Source organism: Chelonia mydas, chromosome 6 (assembly GCF_015237465.2).
Source record: "Chelonia mydas isolate rCheMyd1 chromosome 6, rCheMyd1.pri.v2, whole genome shotgun sequence".
NCBI lineage: Eukaryota > Metazoa > Chordata > Testudines > Cheloniidae > Chelonia > Chelonia mydas.
The window spans coordinates 102535760-102562160 of record NC_051246.2 but is presented as its reverse complement, the minus strand read 5'-3'; the positions used below and the strand labels follow the sequence as shown (position 1 = coordinate 102562160).

Below are 26401 nucleotides of genomic sequence, written 5' to 3'. Positions count from 1 at the left end.
ATGTGCGTCTTCTCCAGGATCCAGGCACCTAATTAGTGGAGCCCTGCCTGCGCGGCTCCACTAATTGGACGGGTGGCCCTTCATTCTCTTGTGTGCAGCCGCCCAGGCACGCACCTTAGAGGGAACTATCCGCAGACTACCTGAATGGAGCTTGTGGACCACTGGTGGTCTGCGGACCGCAGTTTGAGAACCTCTGGTGTAGATGATACATTTAGGACTTTCACTGCCATAAAGCCTCTTTTTTTTTAACCTGCATCTTTATTGGAGCTGCTTTCCATACTATCTTTTAAAAACCAAGTTGCTACAAGCACTACTTCCTGTTGCAGCTGTGTGAATTAGTAACAGAGGAAAAGGCAAGGGTGATAACACTTCTGCATTTAATGGCAAGAGACTTTTGATTTTTTTCATGAAACATGGTCATCTTTTACTATATAAGGCCATAGATTGTATGAGTGAGTCGTCATAACTCAGAGTTTTATACTTATCAAACAGGAAAGATGGGCTTGTGGTGAAGGCACGAGCCTGGGACTCTTGAGAGCTGGATTCAGGCCTGTGTCATACCTCTTCTGTGATCTTGATGAAATCATTTAATCTCTCCCTCTCTCATGTCTTCATCTGCCAAACAGGGCTAATGAAACTTTCCTATTTCACAGCAATGTTAGAAGGATAATCATTAATGATTGTAAGATGCTCAGATACTAGTGATGGAGGCCACATAAGTACCTACATATATAGAACAAGCCTTTTCTGGTCTTCCATACCTTGTTGTTAGATTGCGGGTGGAGAGATAATCTAATAGAAACTTTAGAGTTTAGAAATGGTTAGGGAAAAGTCATTACAGTATCTGCTCCAGCAGTTTTTCAATCATAAGTGAGTGTATGTTGTAGAAGGGCAGTCCTTCCATTTCGAGACTAGCAGTTATTCCACTACGGACTCCATGTTTTATAAGTGTTTTCAGCAACTTTTCTTCCTAAAAAAAGGTATAATTAATATATTATTAATGTACCTAATAAGGCAAAGAAATATTCCTCAAAATCTTTCAATTAAACATTAGAAGACTGTGACCATATCTTCCTAAGAATTTATTTTGGCTAGCAGTATCAAAAACATTCCCATTCTAAGGGGGCCAAAGGGTACCTTTAGTAGCAGGAAATGCAAGTGCTAAGGAATTAACAAAAGCCAGGATTCATAGATACCCTTTAATTACTGAGCAATGTTAATGGTACCAAACCAAAAGCACATTAGTGTCCATTCCAAAATTTCAATCCACTGTGTTGAGATTCTGGCTAGCTTCATGTTAGTAAATTTCACAAAGTAGAACCAAATACATATTCACACAAAGCATCTTAAAGACTATCTGGTTCCCCCAGAAAATAATGGCTTAAAGCAGCCTCGACGTGACTTGTTCTTTTAGGGCTAATCCTAACTGACTGCTTTTAAGGGCTAGGGCTGGCTCTGTGTGTGTGTGTGTGGGGGGTCTCCCCATAAGTAACATACATTCACCTGTGGAAGGGCTTCTGCTACCCTTTGGGATTCTCATCCCTAACTAACTTATTTCCTGATATATACAACCATCAGAAACAGACAGATTTTAAAGAAAAGGAACAGGGGAAAAGAGAATAGATGGGGAGAAAGAGAAATAGAAAATACTGGGATAATCTGTGCAACCTATATCCAACTTTGCACAATGATCAGCACGCTCAGCTTCTACTGATTTCAGTGAGAATTGCGGGTGCTTAGCACCACACCTGATTGGATCCTAATGCAATGAGAGGAGAAACAGGAAGGAAAGAAAAGAAACATTTTCAGTAATTGTTTGCTCGATACAAGAATTCATAAACCAAAAATGTCAAGTATTCCCTTTCATAAAATGTACACTATTTGTATGGAAATGTTTCAAACCCTACTGATTACAACAGTTTTATTACAGTGTTTGGATATATAAATGAAGTATACTGTAGCATTATTATATGTATGTTTAATGTACTTTTGTGTTTGATTACATTTGAAATTTTTCTGGAAGCATTGGAATAGTCTCCCAAAGCCAATTAACAATCAAAAATTCGTTATCTTGTACCGTTTTTTTTAACTGTACCCCATAATGATTGCTATCTTTCTTAAATTTCCTGATCCATGTGATATATTTCACAGCCAAAGCAGTCTTAAATAAATCACAGCTTTTACAGTAAAGAACCAGAAAACGCCTAGTTACATTATGTCAAACTGTACACAGCAATCAATCAATCAACTTATAGAAAGCATCTAGCTTCATCTTTTGCAAAAGTGCCGATTTTCATAAGACAGTGACGTGATTCTGATCATAACTGTACTTTAACATCTAAATATATTGTGACAGGGTCAGGCCAGATGGCTACAGGAGAGTGATAGAAGGCAGATATATTAGCCCCAGGTTAAGTAGGTCCCTTTTCCCTGGGTAAGGTAACAGGGAAGGTTCCAGAACAATCAGGAACTTTCTGGAAACAATTAAGGCAGACAGGCTGATTAGAACACCTGCAGCCAATCAAGAAGCTGCCAGAATCAATTAAGACAGGCAGGCTAATCAGGGCACCTGGGTTTAAAAAGAAGCTCACTTCAGTTTGTGGCGTGCGTGCGAGGAGCTGGGAGCAAGAGGCACAAGAAGCTGAGAGTGAGAAGGCTTACTACTGGAAGACTGAGAAGTACAAGCATTATCAGACATCGGGAGGAAGGTCCTCTGGTGAGAATAAAGAAGGTGTTGGGAGAAGACCATGGGGAAGTAGCCCAGGGAGTTGTAGCTGTCACGCAGCTGTTACAGGAGCCACTGTAGACAGCTGGAATCCACAGGGCCCTGGGCTGGAACCCGGAGTAGAGGGCGGGCCTGGGTTCCCTCCATTCCCCCAACTCCCTACTTGATTCCAGAGGAGTTGATCTGGACTGTGGGTTCCACCAGAGGGGAACGTCTCTGGCCTGTTCCCTGATCCACTAGGTGGATCAGCAGAGACTACAGGGATTGTTCTTCTTCCTTTTCCCCATGCTAGCCAGTGATGAGGGTAACTGAATGAATGGCAGATTTGAGCCATGAAAGTGGCCAAACTGAGGGCTGCCGTGAACCTCTGAGGTGAGCAAATCCGCCAATAAGCGCAGGACCCACCAAGGCAGAAGAGGAACTTTGTCACAATACCAAGTACAGAATCCAGTTGTAAATTTAAGTATGAGCCCTTTCCCCATGCAAAAAGTGTTGCTGAACGCAAAATGATGTAAACTACATTTCTCCTCTTGACTCATGAGGGAGAAACAAACTAGATTAATTTATTCTGATCTTGTAGCTATAATTCTTTTACCTTTACCAAGTACATTTTACTTGCTAAAGATCTCTGGCCTGACTACACTGAAAAAACTTCTCCTGTTTAATATGATGTGATTGTCTTTGATAAACTATATTCTACTGTCAGACACGTTACTGTGTGTGTGTCTGTAATGGGCAAACACAATGTATAACACCTTTCCTTAGCTGTGGAGTTCTTTGCAATTCACTCTCAAACCAATGTTTACAAAAGTACTTTAAACTGAGAGCAAAAATTAGGGCAACAAGAGATTCAAATTTAATAGAAGGAATAGCAAGTAATACAGTAGAAATGCACTAATTTGCACTAGTAATGGGGAAAACCCATTTGTGAATTAACAAGCAAATAAATAATAGCAAAACAAGGATAGTACATCTTTATATATTGTTCATTTATGCAGACAACTATAGTTCAGCTTGAATTTGTGATAATACATAATGTGTGAGGGAATGATGTGTCGTATATTTTGTAATACTAATAATGAAATTTTAGCAATACAGCAACTCCCAAAAGAAATGGTTCTTTGAGATGTAGATCTACTGGAAGATGAAACTTACTCTAGCGGTGGTTCTTCAAGATGTGATACAGACATGTATTCCACTTAGATGCATGAGCACACAGCATGTTGGAGCTGGAGATTTTGCCTGACAGTACCTGTAGAGGGGTGGCACCTCATGGCTGTGGCCCCTCCCCGGCTATATGAGACAGCGCCACCCTGCTGAGTTCCTTTGTTCTGAATGCCCCTGACAGAAGACTCCGATGCAAAGGAGATGGAGGGTAGGCTGTGGAATACACATCTGCATACTATCTTGAAGAACCACAGTTACAGTAAGTAACTGTTTCTTCTTCTTCAAGTAGATGTAGAAGTGTATTCCCTTTAGGTGACTCACAAGCAGTACCCCGTCCAGGAGAGGCGTGCTAAGAGTCTATCGAAAGAGGGATCACAGGACTGTCCTTATTAAAGCTTGCATCCACCTTGGAAGATGCGGTAACAGCATAATGGTCTGTAAACGTGTGTATGAATGACCATGTGGCAAATATCAAATATGGAAAAGTCACTGAGGAACACTATCACCATTGCTTGCACTCTCATCGAATGAGCCCATATCAGCTTGAACTGCACCTCCTCAGCTATCTAATGCACAATCTTGATACAGGATGCTATCCATCTGGAGATGGTCTGTGAAGAGACTGCTTGCCCCTTTGCGCAGTCTGCATATGACATGAACAGGTGAGGCAAAGCATGAAACACTTCAGTCCTATCCAGGTAAAAGGCTAGACACTGTTTGACATCCGAAGTATGGAGGTACTGTTCCTCTGGGGATGAATGTAGCTTAGGAAAAAATACAGGTAAATGCACTGCTTGGTTCAAATGAAACTGAGACCCCACTTTGGATAAAAACTTTGGGTGTGGTCGTAAAGTTACCTTGTCTTTGAAGAACTGTGTGTAAGGAGGCCCACCCATCAAGGCCTGCAACTCATGCACCCTCCTTGTAGATGTAATGGCTATGAGGAATGTGGTTTTCTGAGACAAAAGGGGCAGTAGACAGGAAACAAGGGGCTCGAATAGAGGGTCCATTAGAGCCACCAGAACTGTGTTTAGGTCCCACAAGGGGACTGGCTCTTGGACGAGAGGATGTAAATGGAGAAGTCCTTTTTAGAAATCTTGTCATCAAGGCATTGGAAAAGATTGAGTTTCTGTGAACATGAAAGATTGCTGCCAGATGCACTCAGTGAACTGACTGCGAGGCCCAATTTCTGTAGATGTAGTAGGTATTCCAAGGTATCCTGAATAGAAGATTACATCAGTTGGATCCCGGAGGCCACAGACCACATGGAAGACCTCTTCCACTTTGCTAAGTAGGTCATCCTAGTAGAGGACTTCCTTCTAATGAGTAGTACTTGCTGGACACTGAGCACTGCTCTTTCTCTTCATTAAACCATGCAGCAGCCTCACCGTAAGGTGTAGGGAGGTAAGTGCAGGATGGAGAGTGATGCCATGGTTCTGAGTGAGTAGGTTGAGATGAGGAAGAAGTGGTATGGGAGGCTGAACCAACGTTACAATCAGGTCCAAGAACCAGTACTGCCTTAGCCGTGCTGGAGCAGTGAGGGTGAGCTTGGCCTGATCGACCTTGAGCTTGAGGATGACCTGAGGAATGATCGGGATAGGGGAGAAAGTATACAGAAGAGTCGACTGCCAGCTACAGTGGAAGACATCAGAGAGGGAGCTCAGGCTGAGACACCCCCACCAAGAGTACAATAGGTGACACTTCCTGTTTTTGCTCATTGCAAAGAGGTCAACCATGGGAATGCCCCAGGTTGCAACGACGACCTGGGAGGACCCTCGCCTTCAGGGACCACTTGTGACTCATGTAGAAAACCCCACTGAGATGGTCCATGAGAAAATTCTGCATGCCAGGCAAGTGGACAGCTATCAGAGTGATGTCCTCTTAAATGCAGAATTGCCCAGGTTGATCATATCTAGGCACAGTAACCTGGAGTGTGCTCCCCCTTGTTTGTTCACACAGTACATTGCGGTGGTATTGTCAGTGAGAATGTGAACCATGCACTGTGGATTGCCCAAAGCTCCAGCACGCTGCTATTGAGTGAGGCTTCCTGTTCCAATCATAGACACTGTACCCTCAGTGAGTCCAGATGTGCTCCCCAACCCTGAAGGGAAGCATTGTAACTACTGACTTATTTGGAGAGAGCCGAGCGAATGGGATGCCCTGCCATACATTGTGTGGGCATGTCTGCCACTGTAAGGAGTGCAGAACTAGTGGGGGAAGGTGAACCAATCTGTCCAGAGAATGCAGGGCAGGCTGGTAGACCGTCTACCACATGTAAAAGTACAGCCTCGCAAATTCGACTACATGTGTACAAGCGGATATGTGGCCAACAGGCTCAGACACGCCTGGACTGTTGTGGAGGGCTGAGAACGTAGACTAAAGCAGAGATGTTGAATTGCATGGACGTGATCACTCAGCAGGAACACCCTTAATATTATGGAATCTAACAGGGCCCAATGAACTCCATTTTTTGATGGGAGCCAACGTTGACTTTATGGTGTTTAAAATGAGACCCAGACAGTTGAGCAAACACAACATGGTGTTGGTGTAGGCAACAACTTCATCTCTGGAGCTGCTTCTTAGTAGCCAGTCATCAAGGTAGGGGAAGATGTGGATTCCCTTCCTCCTGAGTTATGGCATAACCATGGCCATGCACCTGGTGAAAACTCAGGGGACAGAAGAGAGGCCAAATGGGAAAACCATATACTAAAAGTGGTGTTCTTCTACAACGAAATGGAGAAACTTTCTGTGGCTTGGTAGAATTGCCACATGAAAGTAGGTCCAGAGCAGCAAACCAGTCGTTCTGAGACAGCATGGGGAGGATAGTCAATAGAGTAAACATTTGGAACCTCATGTATTTGATAAACTTGTTGATATCATGAAGATTGAGGTTGGGTCTTATTCCACCCTTGGCTTTGGGTATCAGGAAGTACTGGAAGTAGAAGCCTGATATGCTGGCAGAATGTCCTCCACCTCTCCCAACGCTAGCTAGAGCTGACCTGCTCGATGAGCAGTATCTCATGAGAGGGGTCCCTGAAGAGGGTTGGAGAGGGAAGAGGAGGTGTAGAGAGCAACTGGATGGCATAACCCGATCTGACAGTGTCTAGGACCCTGTTGTCAGAAGTAATTGATCCCCAAACATTGTTAAAGCGGTCCAGCCTGTCCCCAAAGGAGTAGGGGGAAGAAGAAGGTGGAGCAATGACTGGAACACTCATTGGACCAAGGAGTCAAAATGAGCACACAGAGGGTACAGGGGGAAGACACATGGACTGGCCAAACCCCAAGCTCGACTTGTGGGAACGATCCCTTTTTCTTGGGTAGTCCTGCTGTTTCAGGGGGAAGAAATGCACAAAGGAGTGCTGCAGGCAGTACTACTGCTGCTGACCACCACAATGGTGCCTCTGTGTCAACAATGTGTACCTCAAGATAGCTCTGGAGTCCTTAAAGGAGCGCTAGTGTGTCATTGATCTTTTCCGAGAACAAGGTCCATCCATCAAAAGGCAAGTCATTGATGGCTTGCTGGACATCATGTGCAATTCCAGAGTTTTGCAGTCAGTAAGCCCTCCTCACAGTGATTACAGAAGCCACCACCCTGGCCAAAGTGTCCACAACATCAAGAGCAGACATCAAGGACGTCTTGGGCACCAAGCAGCCTTCCATGACAAACACCCAAAACTCCTCACACAAGGTCTCAGGCCCACTAATTAGTGCACAGCTGTCCAATTAAGGAAATTGTATTTGGACAGCAAGACTTGTTGACTGGCGATCCACATCTGTAGGGACAAGGATGTGTAGTTTTTCCAGCCCAGAAGGTCCAACAGCTTGGAGTCTCTGTCTTTAGGGGTGGACTTTCTGCCCTGTCAAGCCGTGTCATTCATCACCATTACAACCAGGGAATTCGGAGCCGAATGGGAACAGAACTCCTCAAATCCCTGCACAGGAACAAAATAGCACTTCTCCATGCACTTAGCCAGTGGCAGTACCGAGGCTGGTGTGCTCCAGAGGGCTTTTGCTGGTTCAAGGAATGCATCATTGATTGGGAGGGCAACTCTCCCAGAGTCAGATGGCTGCAGAATGTCCACCAATTTGTGGGTGTTCTCATGTAGGAACTCTGCCTGAATGTCAAGGGACATGGCTACTGGGTAAAAGGTCTCGATATGCCTCAAAGTCCTCCAGTATGGAAGGGGAGGATGAATCAGACAGAACAGCATCATCTGGAGATGAGGATGATGTTCTTGATTGAGCCAAAGCTGGATCTTGCTCCCGGGATGACTTACCCAGATGGGAGGACTCCGGAGCTCTGCAGGGAGGAGGCCTGCTGATGCCTGGGCTTGCAGCTGATCTGCAACCATCACCGTTGTTTTGGTGAATGATCTTTGGTGTAATGAGGAGTGGGATCTCTGCAAGCGAGGGGCATCCCACTGAGTCCAAGGAGGCCACTTATATGAGTAGGACATTGCTGGCCAGTAGGCATCAGGTCAGGGACCTCTGTCCTGACCACAGGGTGCATGCCAATCCTGGGAGCCATAACAGTCCATTAGCGGCCCGCAGTGCTCATTGAGTGATGTGGAGCAGGAGGAGGACCACCCTGACTTGGATGCGGAAGAGTCCTGGGATCTTGGTGACGGGGGTAGAGCAACAGCAGAGGAAGAGAGTAGGTGATCTGATTCATCCATCGCCCAGAATGAGGCAAGAAGTGGTGCCTCAGATGAGATCACATGCCTGTGCCGAAGGCCATGTCGGTCCTGAAGCGAATACTGGTATCAGGGTGCCCAAGCGTATAGATGTCGAGGGTGCTTTATTATCTTAACTGGGCACTTGGGCAGAGCACTAAAAGCAATTGCATTTGAGAGGTAACTGCCAGCAGAAAACACAAACTGTCTGGAATTTCTTGCTCAGTTTTTATCTTTTTACCCTAATGGAGTAAGGTGTTGAAGCTCAAGAAATTTGCTGCAGTGTTTAACTGTTCCAAGGTTTACAGTTAAAGCCACCATAGCCTCTTGACAGAGAATATGTGATTTTCTTTCTCCCTACAGAGCTGTTTCCGTTAGTTTTATCTGAATGAATGTTAGCATTGAACCTTCAAGGGTTCCTCCCATTATCAGATCATTATCAAGACTGCCAGCTGTAGAACTTGGTAATACAAATGCAAGACAGGATTTGCTCTGTGAGATACTGTGTTTAATTACAATACCTCATTACTAGGGGATTTTGATTAAATTCCCCTTGATTTTAGGTCATGTAGAATTAAAGGGAAGTTAGAGGTGTGATGTAAGTGAAAAATGATTGAAGAATGAAAAGTAACTCATTTCAATTGAGAGATGTTTTGCTAGGTCACAGGACAACCCCATAAGAGTAAGAGCTAGAAAAATATGGTTTCAGTTTCAATTATCTTTCCCTTATACCAGGTATCAAAAAATAACTAAAAAGTGCATGCACTGTTCTGAGAAACTTTTTGTAATACCTGATGATTTAAGCACATGATATGAAGAAACAGTCCTGAGTATCCTGTTTTTGTTGTATTTGTCTAACCTGGAATATTAATTTAGTTTTTCCAGTGTTAAATAACAAACCCATCACTGAGATTAATGAGAGATATTTTGATGGAATTTTAAGTAGAACCTATTGTGATCCCAGTAGAAATACTACTGTGATGAATACAGGATGGATGGATAAACAGAGGTTGCCTAGGACTTTGCTTGCAGATCACACAGACAGTATTGACTTTTTCCAAGCCATTATGTTGGTCATTCTGCCAATGAACATTTAGGAAATCCAGACTGGTTGTGTTATTGACACAGTATACCAGACCCTGCTCTCTTAATTATGTTCCGTTTTATTATAAAAGAAAAAGTATAACTATGACTCTCCTCTGCCATTTTAACTCATTCTCATTTTGAGAACCTCCACAGGATTACAGATTTACACCTAGTTCTGAGTTGTATTGGTGAAATATATGTTTGAAACTTCAGAACTTCAATTATCTGTCCCTTCTTTAATTTAGAAATATCTGAAACAGCAAACATCAAATCTGGTAAATAAAGTTCACTCCTGGGCTTCAACCTGACAATCAATTTCAGCTAAGAACACTTTTACAGTTGGCTCCCTCAAATGGAAACCTTTATAGATTTCCAATTATAATCTTACTGTCAGGCATCAAATCAGTTTCTACCTACATAAACATAATAAGGTGGGAAGAAAGGTTATATTTCAAGATGGAGAGTAGTGGTACTGTAAGTTGAAAAAACAATGAAACCCTGTTAGGAGACTGGAGAACCCCTCCACTCCCCAAATGCACCTTTACATGTTCCTGTGTCCCAGGGATGAGGCACCTTTGCCCTTGTTTTAATGTTCTTAGCACCTGTTTCACATTTTCTAGCAGTTGGGAGAGCTATGGTTCGGCATGTCTGAACATGCTATGTATGTGACATGTGACCATCACAAGACACGAGTAACTTAGAATCTGTACGGGGTGTTAAGAGCTTCTCTTTGTGGTAGCATGGTGACAGACTCTGAATAGAGAGAAAGGTTCATCTGCCCACACCCAGTATGCCTTGCTGGATCACCCAGTAGGAGGGTGATTGTTTACTTTATTTGCTGTAATGAAGCCTACGATCACATTTGTATTCTATTGTAGTTTTCAACAAATGGTTAAAATCCACCTGGTCTCTCTCAAACTTAACTGAATTGCTTTAGGAGAAAGGCAGCTTGTAACACCCTAGAATTGTTTATATGCTTATACTACTGATTCTGTCCAAATACTCACAGAAACCCAGCAGCAATGTATTCAGAGGACAAAGTTTACATATTTTTGAATATTTTTAAAATGATTTTCATGCTGGTGAAAGGAGTCTGGCAGCCACTGAGAGTGAAATTTTTTTTATCCGGGGAACAGGTGCAATACAGATACCTTCAGTATACAAGATTTCTCATGTTGTCCCATTAATTTGCCTCAACCCCATTCTGGATGGCACATCTATAAAAATAAGGAGGTTCAGTTTTCCATGCTCACATAATCAGTGCACCCTTTTCTGAGAATGTTGGTTGTGGTATGTGCTCTTGTCCACTAGGAATTGGACTGAGAGCCCAAACTCATTTCCTGTAGCCCATTAAATAGCCATGTGATAGTAGTAGTTCTGAACCAGTGACCAACAGCTGAAGGTTTCACCATCCCATTATCAATCTCCTAACCTATCCACAGAGAATACCTTAGTAACGGATGGAAGTGCTGATGCCCAGTTTGCCTTCTTGGACAATCTGGGGAACCCAATAGCTTTCCTCAAATAGCGATCGTGTATTTCACAGGTGTTGAGGATATACAGAGCACAAGCAACAGCATAGCCTCCCCAGTTAGAGATTCCTGCAAGAGAAAGTCACCATGAAACTGGACAGTAAAAATTAAACATAAAATGTTTTAAAATAATTGTGAACCTAATCCACGTAAATCTCAAAGTGTGGGGGGAGAGGTAGGAATGTCCTAATAATATTCAGCAATAAGGGTTTTTTAATTAAATATTTTAAGATAATACAAACATTTCATACAGTACACTGTACACACCCTACCAGTTTACTAAATTCTGAAAAGTTACCGTACTACCCTAGAGTTATGCTTTTAACTACATTGGAAAAACTCAGCTGTAAGGGCTAAAGACTGGAGATGTCTCTAGCCTTCCACATTACTTTGATAGGTTAGTTGCCAGTGACAAAGTTAGCCGCAATCAAAAACCAATTTATGGACCAGTGGTGGAATACACAATTTGATGGGTTTTATTAGCAAGATTTTCCTAGTGCCTGTTTTGGATTGAAATAGTCTATAAGAACAGCCATGTGCTGTTTCATTAACTGTTCCACAGAGATATTCTATTTTTAATATGTCTTACAGTTGTTTATTTTTATACTTGCAGAAGCATGTTACCAGAAAAATCTCATGGGGAATTCCATGGCATCAACAATTTTCCTGCAAGCTATTATTAGATACATCGTACAGCTTATTGACATTCCTCTAGATTAAAATCAGTCCTTCAAAGTACATATTAATATTTGGGGTGATACTAATTATCTAATAATAAATGAGAAAGCCAGGAATAGAATTCAAGAGTCTTGACTCCCAGGCCTGTGCTTTGACTCCTAAATCATGTTTCATCTCACTTGGTGGATACAAATCTTGTCATTCACGTTCACCTTTGGGTATCTTCTGTAATATAAAAGTTTCTAACTTTGCTATGTGCTGTATTTGTGTGTCTAATTTAGAGTTGAGCAAAGTTTTTTTTAGCTGTTTGTGTGAACTTTTATTTCAGATCCAATACGTGCAGGTTTGCAGCTACTAGTTTAAATTTGGGGGTTTGTGGTTCAAACAAATGCAAAAACTCAAAAGGGAAATAGTCAAAACCAGAATTTCACTTGGCTTTGTGCCAAAGCCACGGATTCTGTGTGGCTTTAACTGAACCAAGTCTTGTCAACTTTTGCAAACTTAGGATGAGTTGAGTTACCAGCTTTTCCAAAACCAGGTGAGATTTACATGGTGTCAGATTTTATAATGAAAATTTTTTATAAAGTTCATAGCTTATTCTTTTTGTTCACAAAGAGCACAGGCTGCGTAAACAATTCAGCCGTTTTATGGGAGGAGCAGCTGTGATGAAAACAGCAAATGACTGTCTGTTGACTGCTGATGAAGTCTATAATTCTTCTTTAGGGCTTTGTGAGATTGTAAGTGTTTATCCCAACAAAGTTAATATCCATGAATTATTTGTACACTGAGATCAGACTAGACCTCATTGTCTTTTAAGTGATGTTTGGCAACTTCTTTAAAAATACTTGATCATTCTAATACTGTGTTTGCATTTCTCTCAGCAGACTTCATATCTTATCATTACTGATCCAGCAACTCCGATCACACGACGACTGCTCCTGCACCCGTAATCGCACAACTACTGTTCCTAGACCTCTGTTCCCAGAAGTCTGGAATATTCAAATTTTCCACACTTCCATTTTTAGAAAATTTGGAAATTAATGTTATAGTGCATGTTACATTCCCCATTTGACCTTCCTGCTCAAAACACATTCCTTTTCTTTCCTCTACTGTGTCTTGGGCTAGCCAGCTGCTCTGAGTATAAACACTGCAGTTCCTAGAACAGCAACTTTAGGACATACACATGGGCAGAAAGGGTAGAAACAATCAGACTCTTCACTCCCAATTTCCTCCCCAACTACTTCCTATTTCTGTACCATTGGTGTTGGAAATCTAGCCTCCCTAGTCCCTTCTATTAAAGTGACCTCCCATTATGACACATACATGGGCACCCAATGTACTGAGCTATAGCACAATACAGACCACACAATTTGTAAATCTGTCATTGCTGAATCAGTCTCCTTCATTATTAACTTCTGTAAAGCCTGTTTTGTGCTGGCCAAGTCAACAGGACAGGAAAGGGTTCTAAACATGAAGTTGTATTTATGTTTTGTTACATGCAAAATTTAGAATGTATAGAAGCCCTGCAGAGATTATTTGATAGAGTTCGCATCACCCCATAAGTGCAATTGATTTTAGCCTGGTATGGTACACCCCCAGGGCACTAACAAATACACTGAACTTATATGAATACAAAGTTCATTTAATTCCTGCATAGAAGATGGCTGTACAGTTCTCCTTGAGAGTCAAATGATTTTAATATTTATTTAGGGTGGGAATTTTCATAAGTACTCAGTGTTGGCCTAGTTCTGCTGCCACTGAAGTAACACTGACTTTAATGAGAGCAGAGCTATGCCAATACTGAGCACTGACTTCAATGGGAGCAGAGAGAGGCTGAATGCTTTTGAACATAACAGCTTTAATTGCTTAGTACAGTTTCGAAATGAAATTAACAGCAGTCTAAAAGTTAAAAAGGCTCCAAAGTAACTCACAAACAGGACTCTAGAGTCATGTGATGTTCTTTGATCTTTTAATTTTGCAGGAACTCATTATGAAAAGTTCAATCCTGTGACATGCTGAGCATTCTCCATTTTCAGTTATACCGGGGAAGATGTGGATGCTCAACACCTCACAGGATTGGGCACAAAAGAGAGAAAGCTCACAGTACCTGAATGCTCAGTAGGTCATTTAGAGAAAGTGCCAAACCAAAATTAATCTGCAACACATGTGCTTTGTTCTCACTTTTTAAAAACTTACCGGCTACAACAGCGAAATCAGCTTCAACATCACAAGCTATAACATCTCCATTTTTTATGTGCTTCCTTACAGCTTCTTTTACTTTTCCCATTCCCAGTTCATTTCCTCCATCCCCAATGCCTTCATTAAAAAAGAAAAAAGATGCCATGAGTACCCAAACCACCTTACAAATTCAAACCCATTTATAAGCTATCCACAATAGTCTGTGTATAACAGGTCAGCTCTCTTGAACTGTTTTCAAAAGTGTCACAAAACAGAAGATCACAAAAACAATAGCTGAAAACATTGTAGTGAGCGGGCTTTGTCTCCCTGGTGGGCAGAGCCGGGATATCCGCAACTGCCCCGTTGGAAGCAGAGAGATGTGGGACAGGAACTGGAAATATAAAAGGCAGGCCTTCCAGCTCAGCTGGGGGAGAGCTGCCAGAGGAGCAGGACATCTCCCCGCTGCTGCTGAAGCTTGGACCCGATGGAGGCAGCTACATCGCCAGAAACCCAGAGGGATTGCTGGAGCTGCCAGCAACCGGGAACACCGAGGAGCTGTTGGGGCTGCCATTAGCTGTTTACCCCAGCCAGATAAACGACGACCCTGGAACACAGGTACCCCCGGAATGGGAGTGTAGGAAGGAGCCCAGGGAAGCCGAATAGGGTTTGGCTGTATTACTAATTGCAAGCCGGCCAACATGTTGCTGCCGGATTTCCCTGCTGATCCAGTGGCAGACCACTCTGCCACTGTTAGGGCCCTGGGCTGGGACACAGTGGAGTCGGGTGAGCCTGTGTCCCCCTGCCCCTGAGTGTGGCAGCCTCCCCACCTTTAGGCCAACAGGCTTGCATTGGTGTGTCCCCGGCCTGAGTTAGGATGCCAGATGGTTTTGCTTTCTGTCCCACCAGAGAGCTGATCCCCCTAGACTACTGTGTTGTTCTGCCTGACTGCAGGCCAGAGCCGTTAACTGTTTTGCCACTTCATCCTGATTGAGGGCCCCCAACATATAGACTCACTGCTGCTCTGCCTGACTACACGCCAGAGCCATTAACTATTTGCTGCCCTGCCCTGATTGAGGGTCCCCCCAGCATATAGATTCACTGCTGCTTTGCCTGACTGCAGGCCAGAGCCATTAAGTGTTTGCTGCCCTCCCCGATTGAAGGATCCAGGCTTATAGACTCACTACTCTTCTGCCTGACTACAGGCCAGAGCCATTAACTGTTTGCTGCATCGCCCTGGCTGAGGTCTGGGACTTATAGATCCAATTGCTGCCCGGCCTGTACTGCAGGCTTGGGCCTATTAACTGTCGGCTAATTTCCCCCTGAACTGAGTCACTCCAGAAGCATTATAGCAAGGGGGCGTGGTTTCCCTCCCTGACGGACGGGGACAGAGCTGCGACCGCCTTCTAATTATGTTATAATATACCAACTTACAAAACATTCAGGTATGCGTAGTAACTAGAAATTATGCTCTGTAAGCAACAGCTACAAGAAGGTGACATTATCCAATGCTCTTGAACAGCTCTGACACTATATCTAGGAGAGAGAGGTAGTAATCTTACACTTCATGGAAGGACTTAAACAAATGTAATATATTTTTGTATATACATGCAAAATATTGTGAAATATTTAAATGAAGCAAAAGAGGTAAACTTTGGCTTGTTGCTAGTTTTGAGAAAATTAAACAAGTAACAGGTTTCAGAGTAGCAGCCGTGTTAGTCTGTATTCGCAAAAAGAAAGGAAGTACTTGTGGCACCTTAGAGACTAACCAATTTATTTGAGCATAAGCTTTCGTGAGCTACAGCTCACTTCATCGGATGCATGCACGAAAGCTTATGCTCAAATAAATTGGTTAGTCTCTAAGGTTCCACAAGTACTCCTTTTCTTAAAACAGGTAACAATTTTTGCACAAATATATGCAAATAGTATGTGATACCTTTGGAGGTAGCAGGAGTTCTTTCCCAGAACTTAGGAGTGTTTTCTACAGCATTTAGTCCCCTTGTGCCATGGAACAGATGGAGCCCTAATTATACTCTCACTACTCTCATTTTCCCCACCAGTTTTCCTCTTAGAAAGATAAACCTATACTTTTAAAAATTGGTCACTAATTTGGAGTGTCTGTTTTTGGGTGCCCTACTTGAAACACTTTGTATCTGACTTTCAGATGTGCTGAGCATTTATAGTACCATTAAAGTCAATAGAAGCTGTAGGGACCAATAAATGTTTGAATAATTGTTGGCTGTCCTATGTGTCTTAAGTTGGGCACCCAAAAATTGAAGACCTGAAAAATTTGGCTGATAGAGATCTGGAGAGCAAGATACCAGATAAATCATTAAATTGCATGAATATTGGTGAATTCCAAAAATTAAGTGGATACATAATTGGTTAAACAACTGCAAACAAAGAGTAGATATTAATGGAATGATGTCAGATTGGAAGGAAGTCTCAAGTGGGGTTTCACGGGGATATTATCTGGGTCTGGTGTTATTTAACGTCTTTATTTATGACCTGGATGTATGAATAGAGAGCCTACAGATCAAATTTGCAGATGACACAAAGCTAGAAGGAGTTGCCAACACTTTGGAAGACAGAGCTAAAATTCAAAGGGATCTTGATAAATTAGAGAACCGGGCTATAGACAACAAAATTAAATTCAGCAAAGATAAATGTAAGGTTCTACACTTAGAGAAGAAAAACCAAATGCACAAATACAGAATGGGGGAATACTGGTTTGGCAGCAGCTCTACTGAGAATGATCTGGGAGTTGTGGTGGATCACAACCTTAACATGGAGTCAAAAATATGATGCTACTGCAAAAAAAGCAAATGCAATTTTGGGTTGCATTAACAGAGGCATAGCATGCAAGTCACGGGAGGTGATAGTACTTCTCTACTTAGAGCTGGTTAGGCCTCAGCTGGAGTACTGTGTCCAATTTTGGTCACCAATGTATAGAAAGGATGTAGAAAAACTGGAAAGCATCCAGAGCCGAGCAACAAAGATGAGCAAAAGGATGGAATGCAAGGCATATAAGCAAAGGCTGAAGGAAGTAGATACGTTTAGTTTGGAAGAGAGGAGATTAAAGGGGGACATGATAGCAATCTTCAACTACTTGAAAGGCTGCCATTAGAAAGATGGAGAAAAGTTGTTCTCTTTTGCCCCAGAGGACAGGACAAGAGACAATGAGTTCAAACTACAGCATAGCTGATTTAGATTAAATCTCAGAAAAAATTTCCTAACTGTAAGAACAATGGAACAAACTGCCTAGGGAGGTTGTGGAAGCTCCGTCACTGAAGGTTTTCAAAAGGAGATTGGATAGCCATCTGTCGTGGATGGTTTAGACACAACAAATTCTGCATCTTGGCACGGGGTTAGACTAGATGACCCTGGCGGTCCCTTCTAGCCCTATGGTTTTATGATTCTAAGAGGAAGCCAAGACTGGTGAGGGCAAAACTTTTTCTATGGCTGTTGGTCTGGCTCTAGGACCTCTTCTTGATGGTCGGTGCCAGCCCTGGTACTGGACTCTGGAGACAGAGCTGCCCAGTCCATAGTTTCTGCCCTTGTGGATGAGGGTACTGAGTGCATACAGTGAGAACAAAATCTGGAAGCTGGGGGAAAACTCCAAGGGTTCCAAAACAGCCAATGATATGGGGCTGGACCCCACTGACCTGGCTACATTCCCATGGCAGTTCCCATTAAGGAGTCACAATGGTAGGCTGGAAGAGAGGATCTGGGAGGAGACTGGTAGGTCCAGCTTCAGAGTTGTGAGACTTAAAATCCCACTGCTGAATCCAACGACAAAGACTCCCCTTCCTCCGACCATGAAGGGGCTGATCCAGTCAGTGCCAGGGACCAATGATGAGAACCTGGTGATGGGCGGAGCATTGCCATCATATCAGGCTTCCCCTTAAGACAGTGCAGGAAGCAGGCAACTGAAATACCGGAGGTTGAACTGCTGGCACGGGGATAGCACAATATTGCCAAGGAATCCAACTCCTGTAGTGACAGAGACATCAGCACTGAGAGAAAGAGCAGATTTTTTTGGGACCGCAAATGCTTCCAAGGTAGTCAGCACCGACATGGTATCTTGTTGTGGTGCTGAAGAAGATGCCAGTGCCACTTCTGACACCAGGCTTGATGGTGCTCTCTGTGGTGCCAGAGCCAACTGTGCTGACTTAGGCACCGATCTGGAGGAGGAGTGCTTAGGTTTCAGGTGCACTCTGCTCAACTCCTTCTCACCCCCTTACCAAACTTAAGAGGGTGGAGACCTTCCCCTGGCTGGGGCATCTTTGGAAGTCTTATATTTCTTCCTCAGCCTGGGCAAGGGAGACAAGGTGCCAACTCCATGGGTGCTCTGGGGCTCAAGCACCTACCGATAAAAATAGGGGATGTTCAGCACCTGCAGTACCAGATTAATCTTTTGTGGGCTCCACCCCATGCTCCACCTGCGCTCCTGCCCGAAGCCCCGTCCCCGCTCGGCGTCTTCTGACTGAGGCCCCGCCCGCCTCTCGCACAGGGGAAAGAGGGCAGAGAGGAGCATCCATTAGCAAAAACTAAAGTCAGCACCTGTGGAGACAGGTGCCAGGATCCCATTAGAGCTGGAGGTGGGATTCTCACTGAAGTTGCAGACTCAGACGAGGGTGAGCATTACCTCCATCAGCAGGAATTTCAGCCAACCTCCCTAGCCTTCTTCATTCTAGGCCTGAACTCCCTGCAAATCAGGCACCAGTCTTTTGTGTGTTTCACCCAAGCACTTCAGGCAGTTATTGTGCGGATTGCTCACTGGCACAGGCCTCTAGCAAGAAGCACACAGCTTGAAGCCTGGTGACTGTGTCACCCAATGGGTATTGCTGAGGGAAAACATTTCTGATGACTGTGCATTGGGTGCACAGACAGCAAGAATGGAATGCACATGTTCACTTGAAGAACTCCAAGTTCAGATTTTGTGAAACAAAATATAATGTTCATGTTTACAGAACAGCTGAGAGTGCCAAATTCCTCTTTGCAATGCATCATTTTTGTATTTGAAGTGTGTCTGGATTCTAATGCATATCACATTCTACAACAGTAAGATTCCTGTACTAACAATTTATTCTTTAATAACTGAATTAATCACTGAAACTTAATACAGGTGGAATTTTAATTAAAATGTAGTTCAGATTTCAAGTGTGTATATGTGTTTAATTTTTCTGCTAGTGACTTCAAAGCTATGCCTCAGCAGGAATTTTCTATTTAGCTCCCAACTAACATCTATATTTTCAGAGTTGGACAGGACTGAGCCCTGAAGTGTGACAGGGAGTTTAGTGGCTAAGTCTCATGCACAGCTTTGAAAAGTAATAATTGTTGGTGAGTAAGTAATACTTGGGTCTTTTTAGCTTTCTCGCCATTACATTTACTGTGCTTTTTATCTCACACCTTTTGCTTCTGTAGCCTATTCAAGTTTATGGCAGTGAATGGATGCACAGTACTGGAATGTGATGGTGCATTCTGTTTTGTTCACTTGCTAAATAAGTTATTTAAATCTTCACTCCTTTTGTTGATACTGGATTTCAGGTGTGGACCCACTGGATAGTTATTCACATGGTCTGGGGTTTACTTTACTATCATATTGAGATATTTTGGTGATTGTTGCCCAGTAAGTACCTAAACTAGACACATAAATGACTCCTGTATCCAGGGTCCCAGGATTAAGGCACATATTAAAAAAAAAATTCCTAAAATTAGCTCTTGTCCTTTCATAATAGTACATATTTTCTATAATAGTGCAGATATCAATCCTTTGGATTTTCCATGTCACTCTTATGTTGCCTTTCTGGGACATCTGTTTCTGTACGTGTGTTTAGTTAGTGGCTGTGTTGTTTTGGATCTATCCTATTGGCACTGTATTTTCCACTGCATGCATCCGATGAAGTGGGTTTTAGCCCAGGAAAGCTTATGCTGAAATAAATTTGTTAGTCTCTAAGGTGCCACAAGTATTCCCGTTCTTTTTGCGGATAGAGACTAACATGGCTGCTACTCCGAAACCTATTGGCACTATAGTAATCCACCACTGGGAAGGGAAGGATTTCACATCTCCCACTTAAAGCTTTTTCTTTTACTGACTGTTTTCTACCTTCCCCAACTCTTCTGCATGACATCTTAGTACTTCAATAACCTCTGGTGAGTCTGGTCTTTAGAAAGTAGTGCTGAGCAGTAGATTTGAGATTTTCCTCCTGACTTTATAAATGAGCTTTTGCTGACTAATGTAATGTCTGAAGCCATGATAACTAAAAACCTCTCAGACTTCAGCCCTTAGTGCTAGACAACACTTGAACAAAAGGGGCAACAAGTGAAGCTATTTTTTTCCCCTGCCAGATCTCTCAATAATATTCCATTAACTGATGCTAAAGACAGCATATGAAAGTGCCAAAAACACGACGGCTGAGAAAATTAGTATGGTCTTTTTGGAACATCTTTTAATTGTCTATTCCAATGCTTTTGTTCAATATGCACTGAGCCCAGCAGTTGTTCATGCATTCTTACTTTGCCTAAGTCTGCTCCTGAGAGTCCACTCTAGCTCTACAACTTGTTATGGCATTAGTATTCAGAGAAACCACAGATGTTTTGGCTGTGGACAAAGTTCCCAGGTCAGATGGCTATTTTACACAGTGGAATTTAAGACAACGTATTTGGATCTTGGTTTTTTATCAAAAGCTTGACACAGTCAACCATGGCAAATGCAGGCAGCAAACACTCTGTTGTGCTAAGAGTTCTATAAGAGTTGACAACTACTTCTTTTCCTTATCCCTTTCTATTCCACATAGCCCTGTCAAAGTGATCATTCTTCTCTCAAGGGTTCTATAACATACTTGTCTCTAACCAAGCACTGTATGTTTAATCAATATAGCTTCAGTTTTCCTTGAATTTTCCCTTTCCTCAGAGTCAACCTCACCAAAACTCATTACAACTACCGTCAGTTGTGACAGTGGCCAAAGGCCCCACTCAGGATTGGTGCCCCATTGTGCTAGGTGCTGTGTACACAGTTAGAAAGACCTGGTCCCTGCCCCAAAGCACTATCAATCTAATTAAAATTCAAGGCACAAGAAGTAAGCGTGACAAGCAGTAGTAGTAGAGGAGGAGAGTAACAGGAATAAGTTAAAAATATTTTTCAAAAAGATACCCAGTTTTTTAGTACACAACATCCATTTATACTACCTCACAGGAGATCTTGTCAGATACTGAGCACCTTCAACTTCCATTGATATCAATATCTGATCCAGATTCTAGAACAGTAATACAGAACAGCTCCTAGTTATTAAAATACTAACCTATATTTTCATCCTGTTTTAGATCATCACTAGCTCACTCCTAATCGTATTGAAAAAGGTTAGAGATTAATTAAACCCTTCTCTATTAAAATATCTCTCTGGAGATATTAAATGATAGTATGGCACAGATAGATAACTTATTTCTCTATTTGCTTTCTATTTACAATATATTGTGCATTGGAATGTTTCATATTTGCTCTTTAATTAAATTTTAAAGAGTATTCTAATAATTCAGACGTTTTTAAAATTAAACTTAGCACTGGCAAATAGTGTCAGATTGACCCCCATGGATGCTGAAGTCCATGCACATAGTGTTTCTATTGCAGTGCAAAAATCCACAAATTAACAGTGTGCTTTAACCTGTTCTGAAGTGACAATCTTGGGGGTTTAGGATATTTTTATTGAATGCTGGCAGTATGACTGATGTTGTAAAACAGAGGAAAGGCCAAGTCTCTGCACTGACTATTTTAAAATCTAAAAGCAGACAGAAAGTTTAAACACATGATTCACAAATAAAAGGTGTAACCAACCTGGAAGCATTTGAGATACTATTGCTGAAAGGTTTTATGGAGGACATATAAAAATGTCTGTTCACTCCTTGGCTTCTCTATTGAGGCTGTCAACTCAGTGCCAACTATTCACTGTGAACTGGACCAAAACCCGCAACAAATGTCACCATATTTATTGGGGGCTTTAAAATAACATCAAATACACCAGGAACTTTTCTATGCAGCTTGTAAATGAGATACTAGTCCCTTGGAAGCAGACCAGACATTCTCTTTGCAGGAGTCCTCTAAACTCTGGCAATACTATCATTATTGATGTATCAAAGTTCAAGCCCATTTGGGAATATTTAAAGACGTCCATGCTACAGTTGAAAAAACATTAGCAACAATGTTCCAATGTGACTGAAACTAAACTAGCAAGAGCCATGTCTTTTATTGTTGCTAGTAGGGTTTTGCACTGTTTCTCTGTACAGGGATTTTTCTAAGAACCCGTTCAAATGGTGACAAAAACTAGACAGTTTATCACATAGTTTTTTTTGTTTTTTTTTTTAAAAATCTGTTGTAACCTCATTTCTAAAACTATCTATCCACAATACACATGAAAATCGGCAGACCAGCTGAGCAGCGGGGAACAGCAGAGTAGCAAACAGCAGGAGTTTGCCTGGGATTGGTGAGTATCCGAGTGTGTGTTTGCTGAGTGAGTATCCGAGCGTGTGTTTTCTGGGAGGGCAGTTTGAAAGCCTGAGCGAGTGCCTGATTGGGTGGTAGCCTGCAGGGGGCGGGTATTGGGGGTGTCTGTCTGTTAGTTTCAGGGAAGCCTGGCTGTTTAAAAATAGCCAGAGCTCCGCCAACCAGCTGAGCGGCGGCGGACCAGCTGAGCAGCGGGGAACAGCAGAGCAGCAAACAGCAGGAGTTTTCCTGGGAGTTCGCCTGGGGTGAGCCCAGTGAGGCTTACATCTTGCCAGCTTCTCTGAGGAAGCTCATAGTAGGAAGGTGATATGGAGGGGGGGTGTTCAGCTATTGTGACCTGCACTGGATGTGCCATGTTTGTCTTTCTTCCACAGGACAGAAGCAACTTTGTACAAAGTGCAAGCTAGTATCCATATTGGAAGAGAAGACTGAAGGTCTGGAGCAATAGATATCAACCCTGCGTTGCATACGAGAATCTGAGGATTTCCTGGACAAAAGTCAGGATATGCTTCTACGGGCACAAAGCTCTAAAGATTTAGAGCAGGTTGCACAGCGGAGCCAAGAGGCCAGTGAAGAAGCTTGGCAACACGTGACCTCCAGAAGAAGAAGGGGGAATGTCTGGGTACCAGCAACGCAGACACAGGTAAGTAACCGTTTTCATGTTCTCTCCACAGGTACCATTGCGGAGAGTGGACCAGATGATACGTCTGGGGGGAGAAAGCAGAAGGAGACTCTGCTGGTTGGAAGGCATGAGATGCGCTGTCCTAAGGTTGGGGGTTCCACGACCACCACTCTCAAGAGAAGGAGGCGGGCGGTGGTGGTCGGGGACTCTCTCCTCAGGGGGACTGAGTCATCTATCTGCCGCCCTGACCGGGAAAATAGAGAAGTCTGCTGCTTGCCAGGGGCTAAGATTCGCGATGTGACGGAGAGACTGCCGAGACTCATCAAGCCCTCGGATCGCTACCCCTTCCTGCTTCTCCACATGGGCACCAATGATACTGCCAAGAATGACCTTGAGCGGATCACTGTGGACTACGTGGCTCTGGGAAGAAGGATAAAGGAGTTTGAGGCGCAAGTGGTGTTCTCATCCATCCTCCCCATGGAAGGAAAAGGCCGGGGTAGGGACTGTCGAATCGTGGAAGTCAACGAATGGCAACGCAGGTGGTGTTGGAGAGAAGGCTTTGGATTCTTTGACCAGGGGATGGTGTTCCATGAAGGAGGAGTGCTGGGCAGAGACGGGCTCCACCTAATGAAGAGAGGGAACAGCATCTTTGCGAGCAGGCTGGCTAACCTAGTGAGGAGGGCTTTAAACTAGGTTCACCGGGGGAAGGAGACCAAAGCCCTGAGGTAAGTGGGCAAGCAGGATACCGGGAGGAAGCACAGGCAGGAACGTCTGTGAGGGGAGGGCTCCTACCTCATACTGAGAATGAGGGGCGATCAGCAGGTTATCTCAAGTGCCTATATACAAATGCACAAAGCCTTGGAAACAAGCAGGGAGAACTGGAGGTCCTGGTGAAGGCAAGGAATTATGACGTGATTGGAATAACAGAGACTTGGTGGGATAACTCACATGACTGGAGTACTGTCATGGATGGTTATAAACTGTTCAGGAAGGAAAGGCAGGGCAGAAAAGGTGGGGGAGTAGCACTTTATGTAAGGGAGCAGTGTGACTTCTCAGAGCTCCGGTATGAAACTGCAGAAAAACCTGAGTGTCTCTGGATTAAGTTTAGAAGTGTGAGCAACAAGAGTGATGTAGTGGCGGGAGTCTGCTATAGACCACCGGACCAGGAGGATGAGGTGGATGAGGCTTTCTTCCGGCAACTCGCAGAAGCTACTAGATCACATGTCCTGGTTCTCATGGGAGACTTCAATCACCCTGATATCTGCTGGGAGAGCACTACAGCGGTGCACAGACAATCCAGGAAGTTTTTGGAAAATGTAGGGGACAATTTCCTGGTGCAAGTGCTGGAGGAGCCAACTAGGGGGAGAGCTTTTCTTGACCTGCTGCTCACAAACAGGGAAGAATTAGTAGGGGAAGCAAAAGTGGATAGGAATCTGGGAGGCAGTGACCATGAGTTGGTCGAGTTCAGGATCCTGACACAGGGAAGAAAGGTAAGCAGCAGAATACGGACCCTGGACTTCAGGAAAGCAGACTTCGACTCCCTCAGGGAACTGATGGGTAGGATCCCCTGGGGGAATAACATGAGGGGGAAAGGAGTCCAGGAGAGCTGGCTGTATTTCAAAGAAACCCTATTGAGGTTACAGGGACAAACCATCCCAATGTGTCGAAAGAATAGTAAATACGGCAGGCAACCAGCTTGGCTTAACAGTGAAATCCTTGCGGATCTTAAACATAAAAAAGAAGCTTACAAGATGTGGAAGATTGGACAAATGACCAGGGAAGAGTATAAAAATGTTGCTCGGGCATGTAGGAATGAAATGAGGAGGGCCAAATCGCACCTGGAGTTGCAGCTAGCAAGAGATGTTAAGAGTAACAAGAAGGGTTTCTTCAGGTATGTTGGCAACAAGAAGAAAGCCAAGGAAAGTGTGGGCCCCTTACTGAATGAGGGAGGCAACCTAGTGACAGAGGATGTGGAAAAAGCTAATGTACTCAATGCTTTTTTTGCCTCTGTCTTCACGAACAAGGTCAGCTCCCAGACTGCTGCGCTGGGCAACACAGCATGGGGAGTAGGTGGCCAGCCCTCTGTGGAGAAAGAAGTGGTTAGGGACTATTTAGAAAAGCTGGACGTGCACAAGTCCATGGGGCCGGATGCGTTGCATCCAAGAGTGCTAAAGGAGTTGCCGGCTGTGATTGCAGAGCCATTGGCCATTATCTTTGAAAACTCATGGCGATCGGGGAACTGGCGCTATGTGACTGTGGCCCCGCCATGCCTCGAAGGGCTTAAAACAGCCCTAAGAGAGGGCTGCAGTTGGAGGAAAGCTAGGCTGATTGGGGGAAGTAGCCACAGGTGGAGCCACGCCCCAATCAGGCCACAGCTGACCCTATAAGAGGGCTCTTAGCCAGGAGCTGAGACAGACACTCTCTCTAGCTACATGGAGAGAGGAGGACCTGGCTGGCTGGGAAGCTGAGGAGGGTACCTAGGGCAGAGCAGTGCTGGGGAAGTGCAGAGGGAGCTGGGGAACTCCCAGGTTGCAGGCCAAGGTAAAGGCCCACGAAAGGACCTTGGAGTATTGGTTGATCACAGGATGACTATGAGCCGCCAAAGGGATATGGCTGTGAAAAAAGCTAATGCGGTCTTGGGATGCATCAGGCGAGGTATTTCCAGTAGAGATAAGGAGGTTTTAGTACCGTTATACAAGGCACTGGTGAGACCTCACCTGGAATACTGTGTGCAGTTCTGGTCTCCCATGTTTTAGAAGGATGACTTCAAAATGGAACAGGTACAGAGAAGGGCTATTAGGATGATCCGAGGAATGGAAAACCTGTCTTATGAAAGGAGACTCAAGGAGCTTGGCTTGTTTAGCCTAACCAAAAGAAGGCTGAGGGGAGATATGATTGCTCTCTATAAATATATCAGAGGGATAAATACTGCAGAGGGAGAGGAATTATTTAAGCTCAGTACCAATGTGGACACAAGAACAAATGGATATAAACTGGTCATCGGGAAGTTTAGACTTGAAATTAGACGAAGGTTTCTAACCACCAGAGGAGTGAAGTGTTGGAATAGTCTTCCAAGGGAAGCAGTGCGGGCAAAAGACTTGTCTAGCTTTAGGATTAAACTCGATAAGTTTATGGAGGAGATGGTATGATGGGATAATATGATTTTGGCAATTAATTGATCTTTAAATATTCATGGTAAATAGGCCCAATGGCCTGTGATGGGATGGGATCTGAGTTACTACA

General features: G+C 43.6%; 1 protein-coding gene across 1 annotated transcript in view; it reads right to left on the bottom strand.

Moving 5' to 3' along the window:
* Positions 1–238: 238 nt before the first annotated feature.
* DGLUCY (D-glutamate cyclase) overlaps positions 239–26401 on the bottom strand; it is a 73363-nt gene continuing 47200 nt past the window's right edge. The window contains exons 10-12 of the mRNA XM_043549098.1: positions 14058–14177; positions 11101–11252; positions 239–970 (exon numbers count right to left, since the gene is read on the bottom strand). Coding sequence (XP_043405033.1) covers positions 836–970; positions 11101–11252; positions 14058–14177 — 407 coding nt within the window. The 3' untranslated portion in view covers positions 239–835. The remainder of the gene's footprint in view (positions 971–11100; positions 11253–14057; positions 14178–26401) is intronic.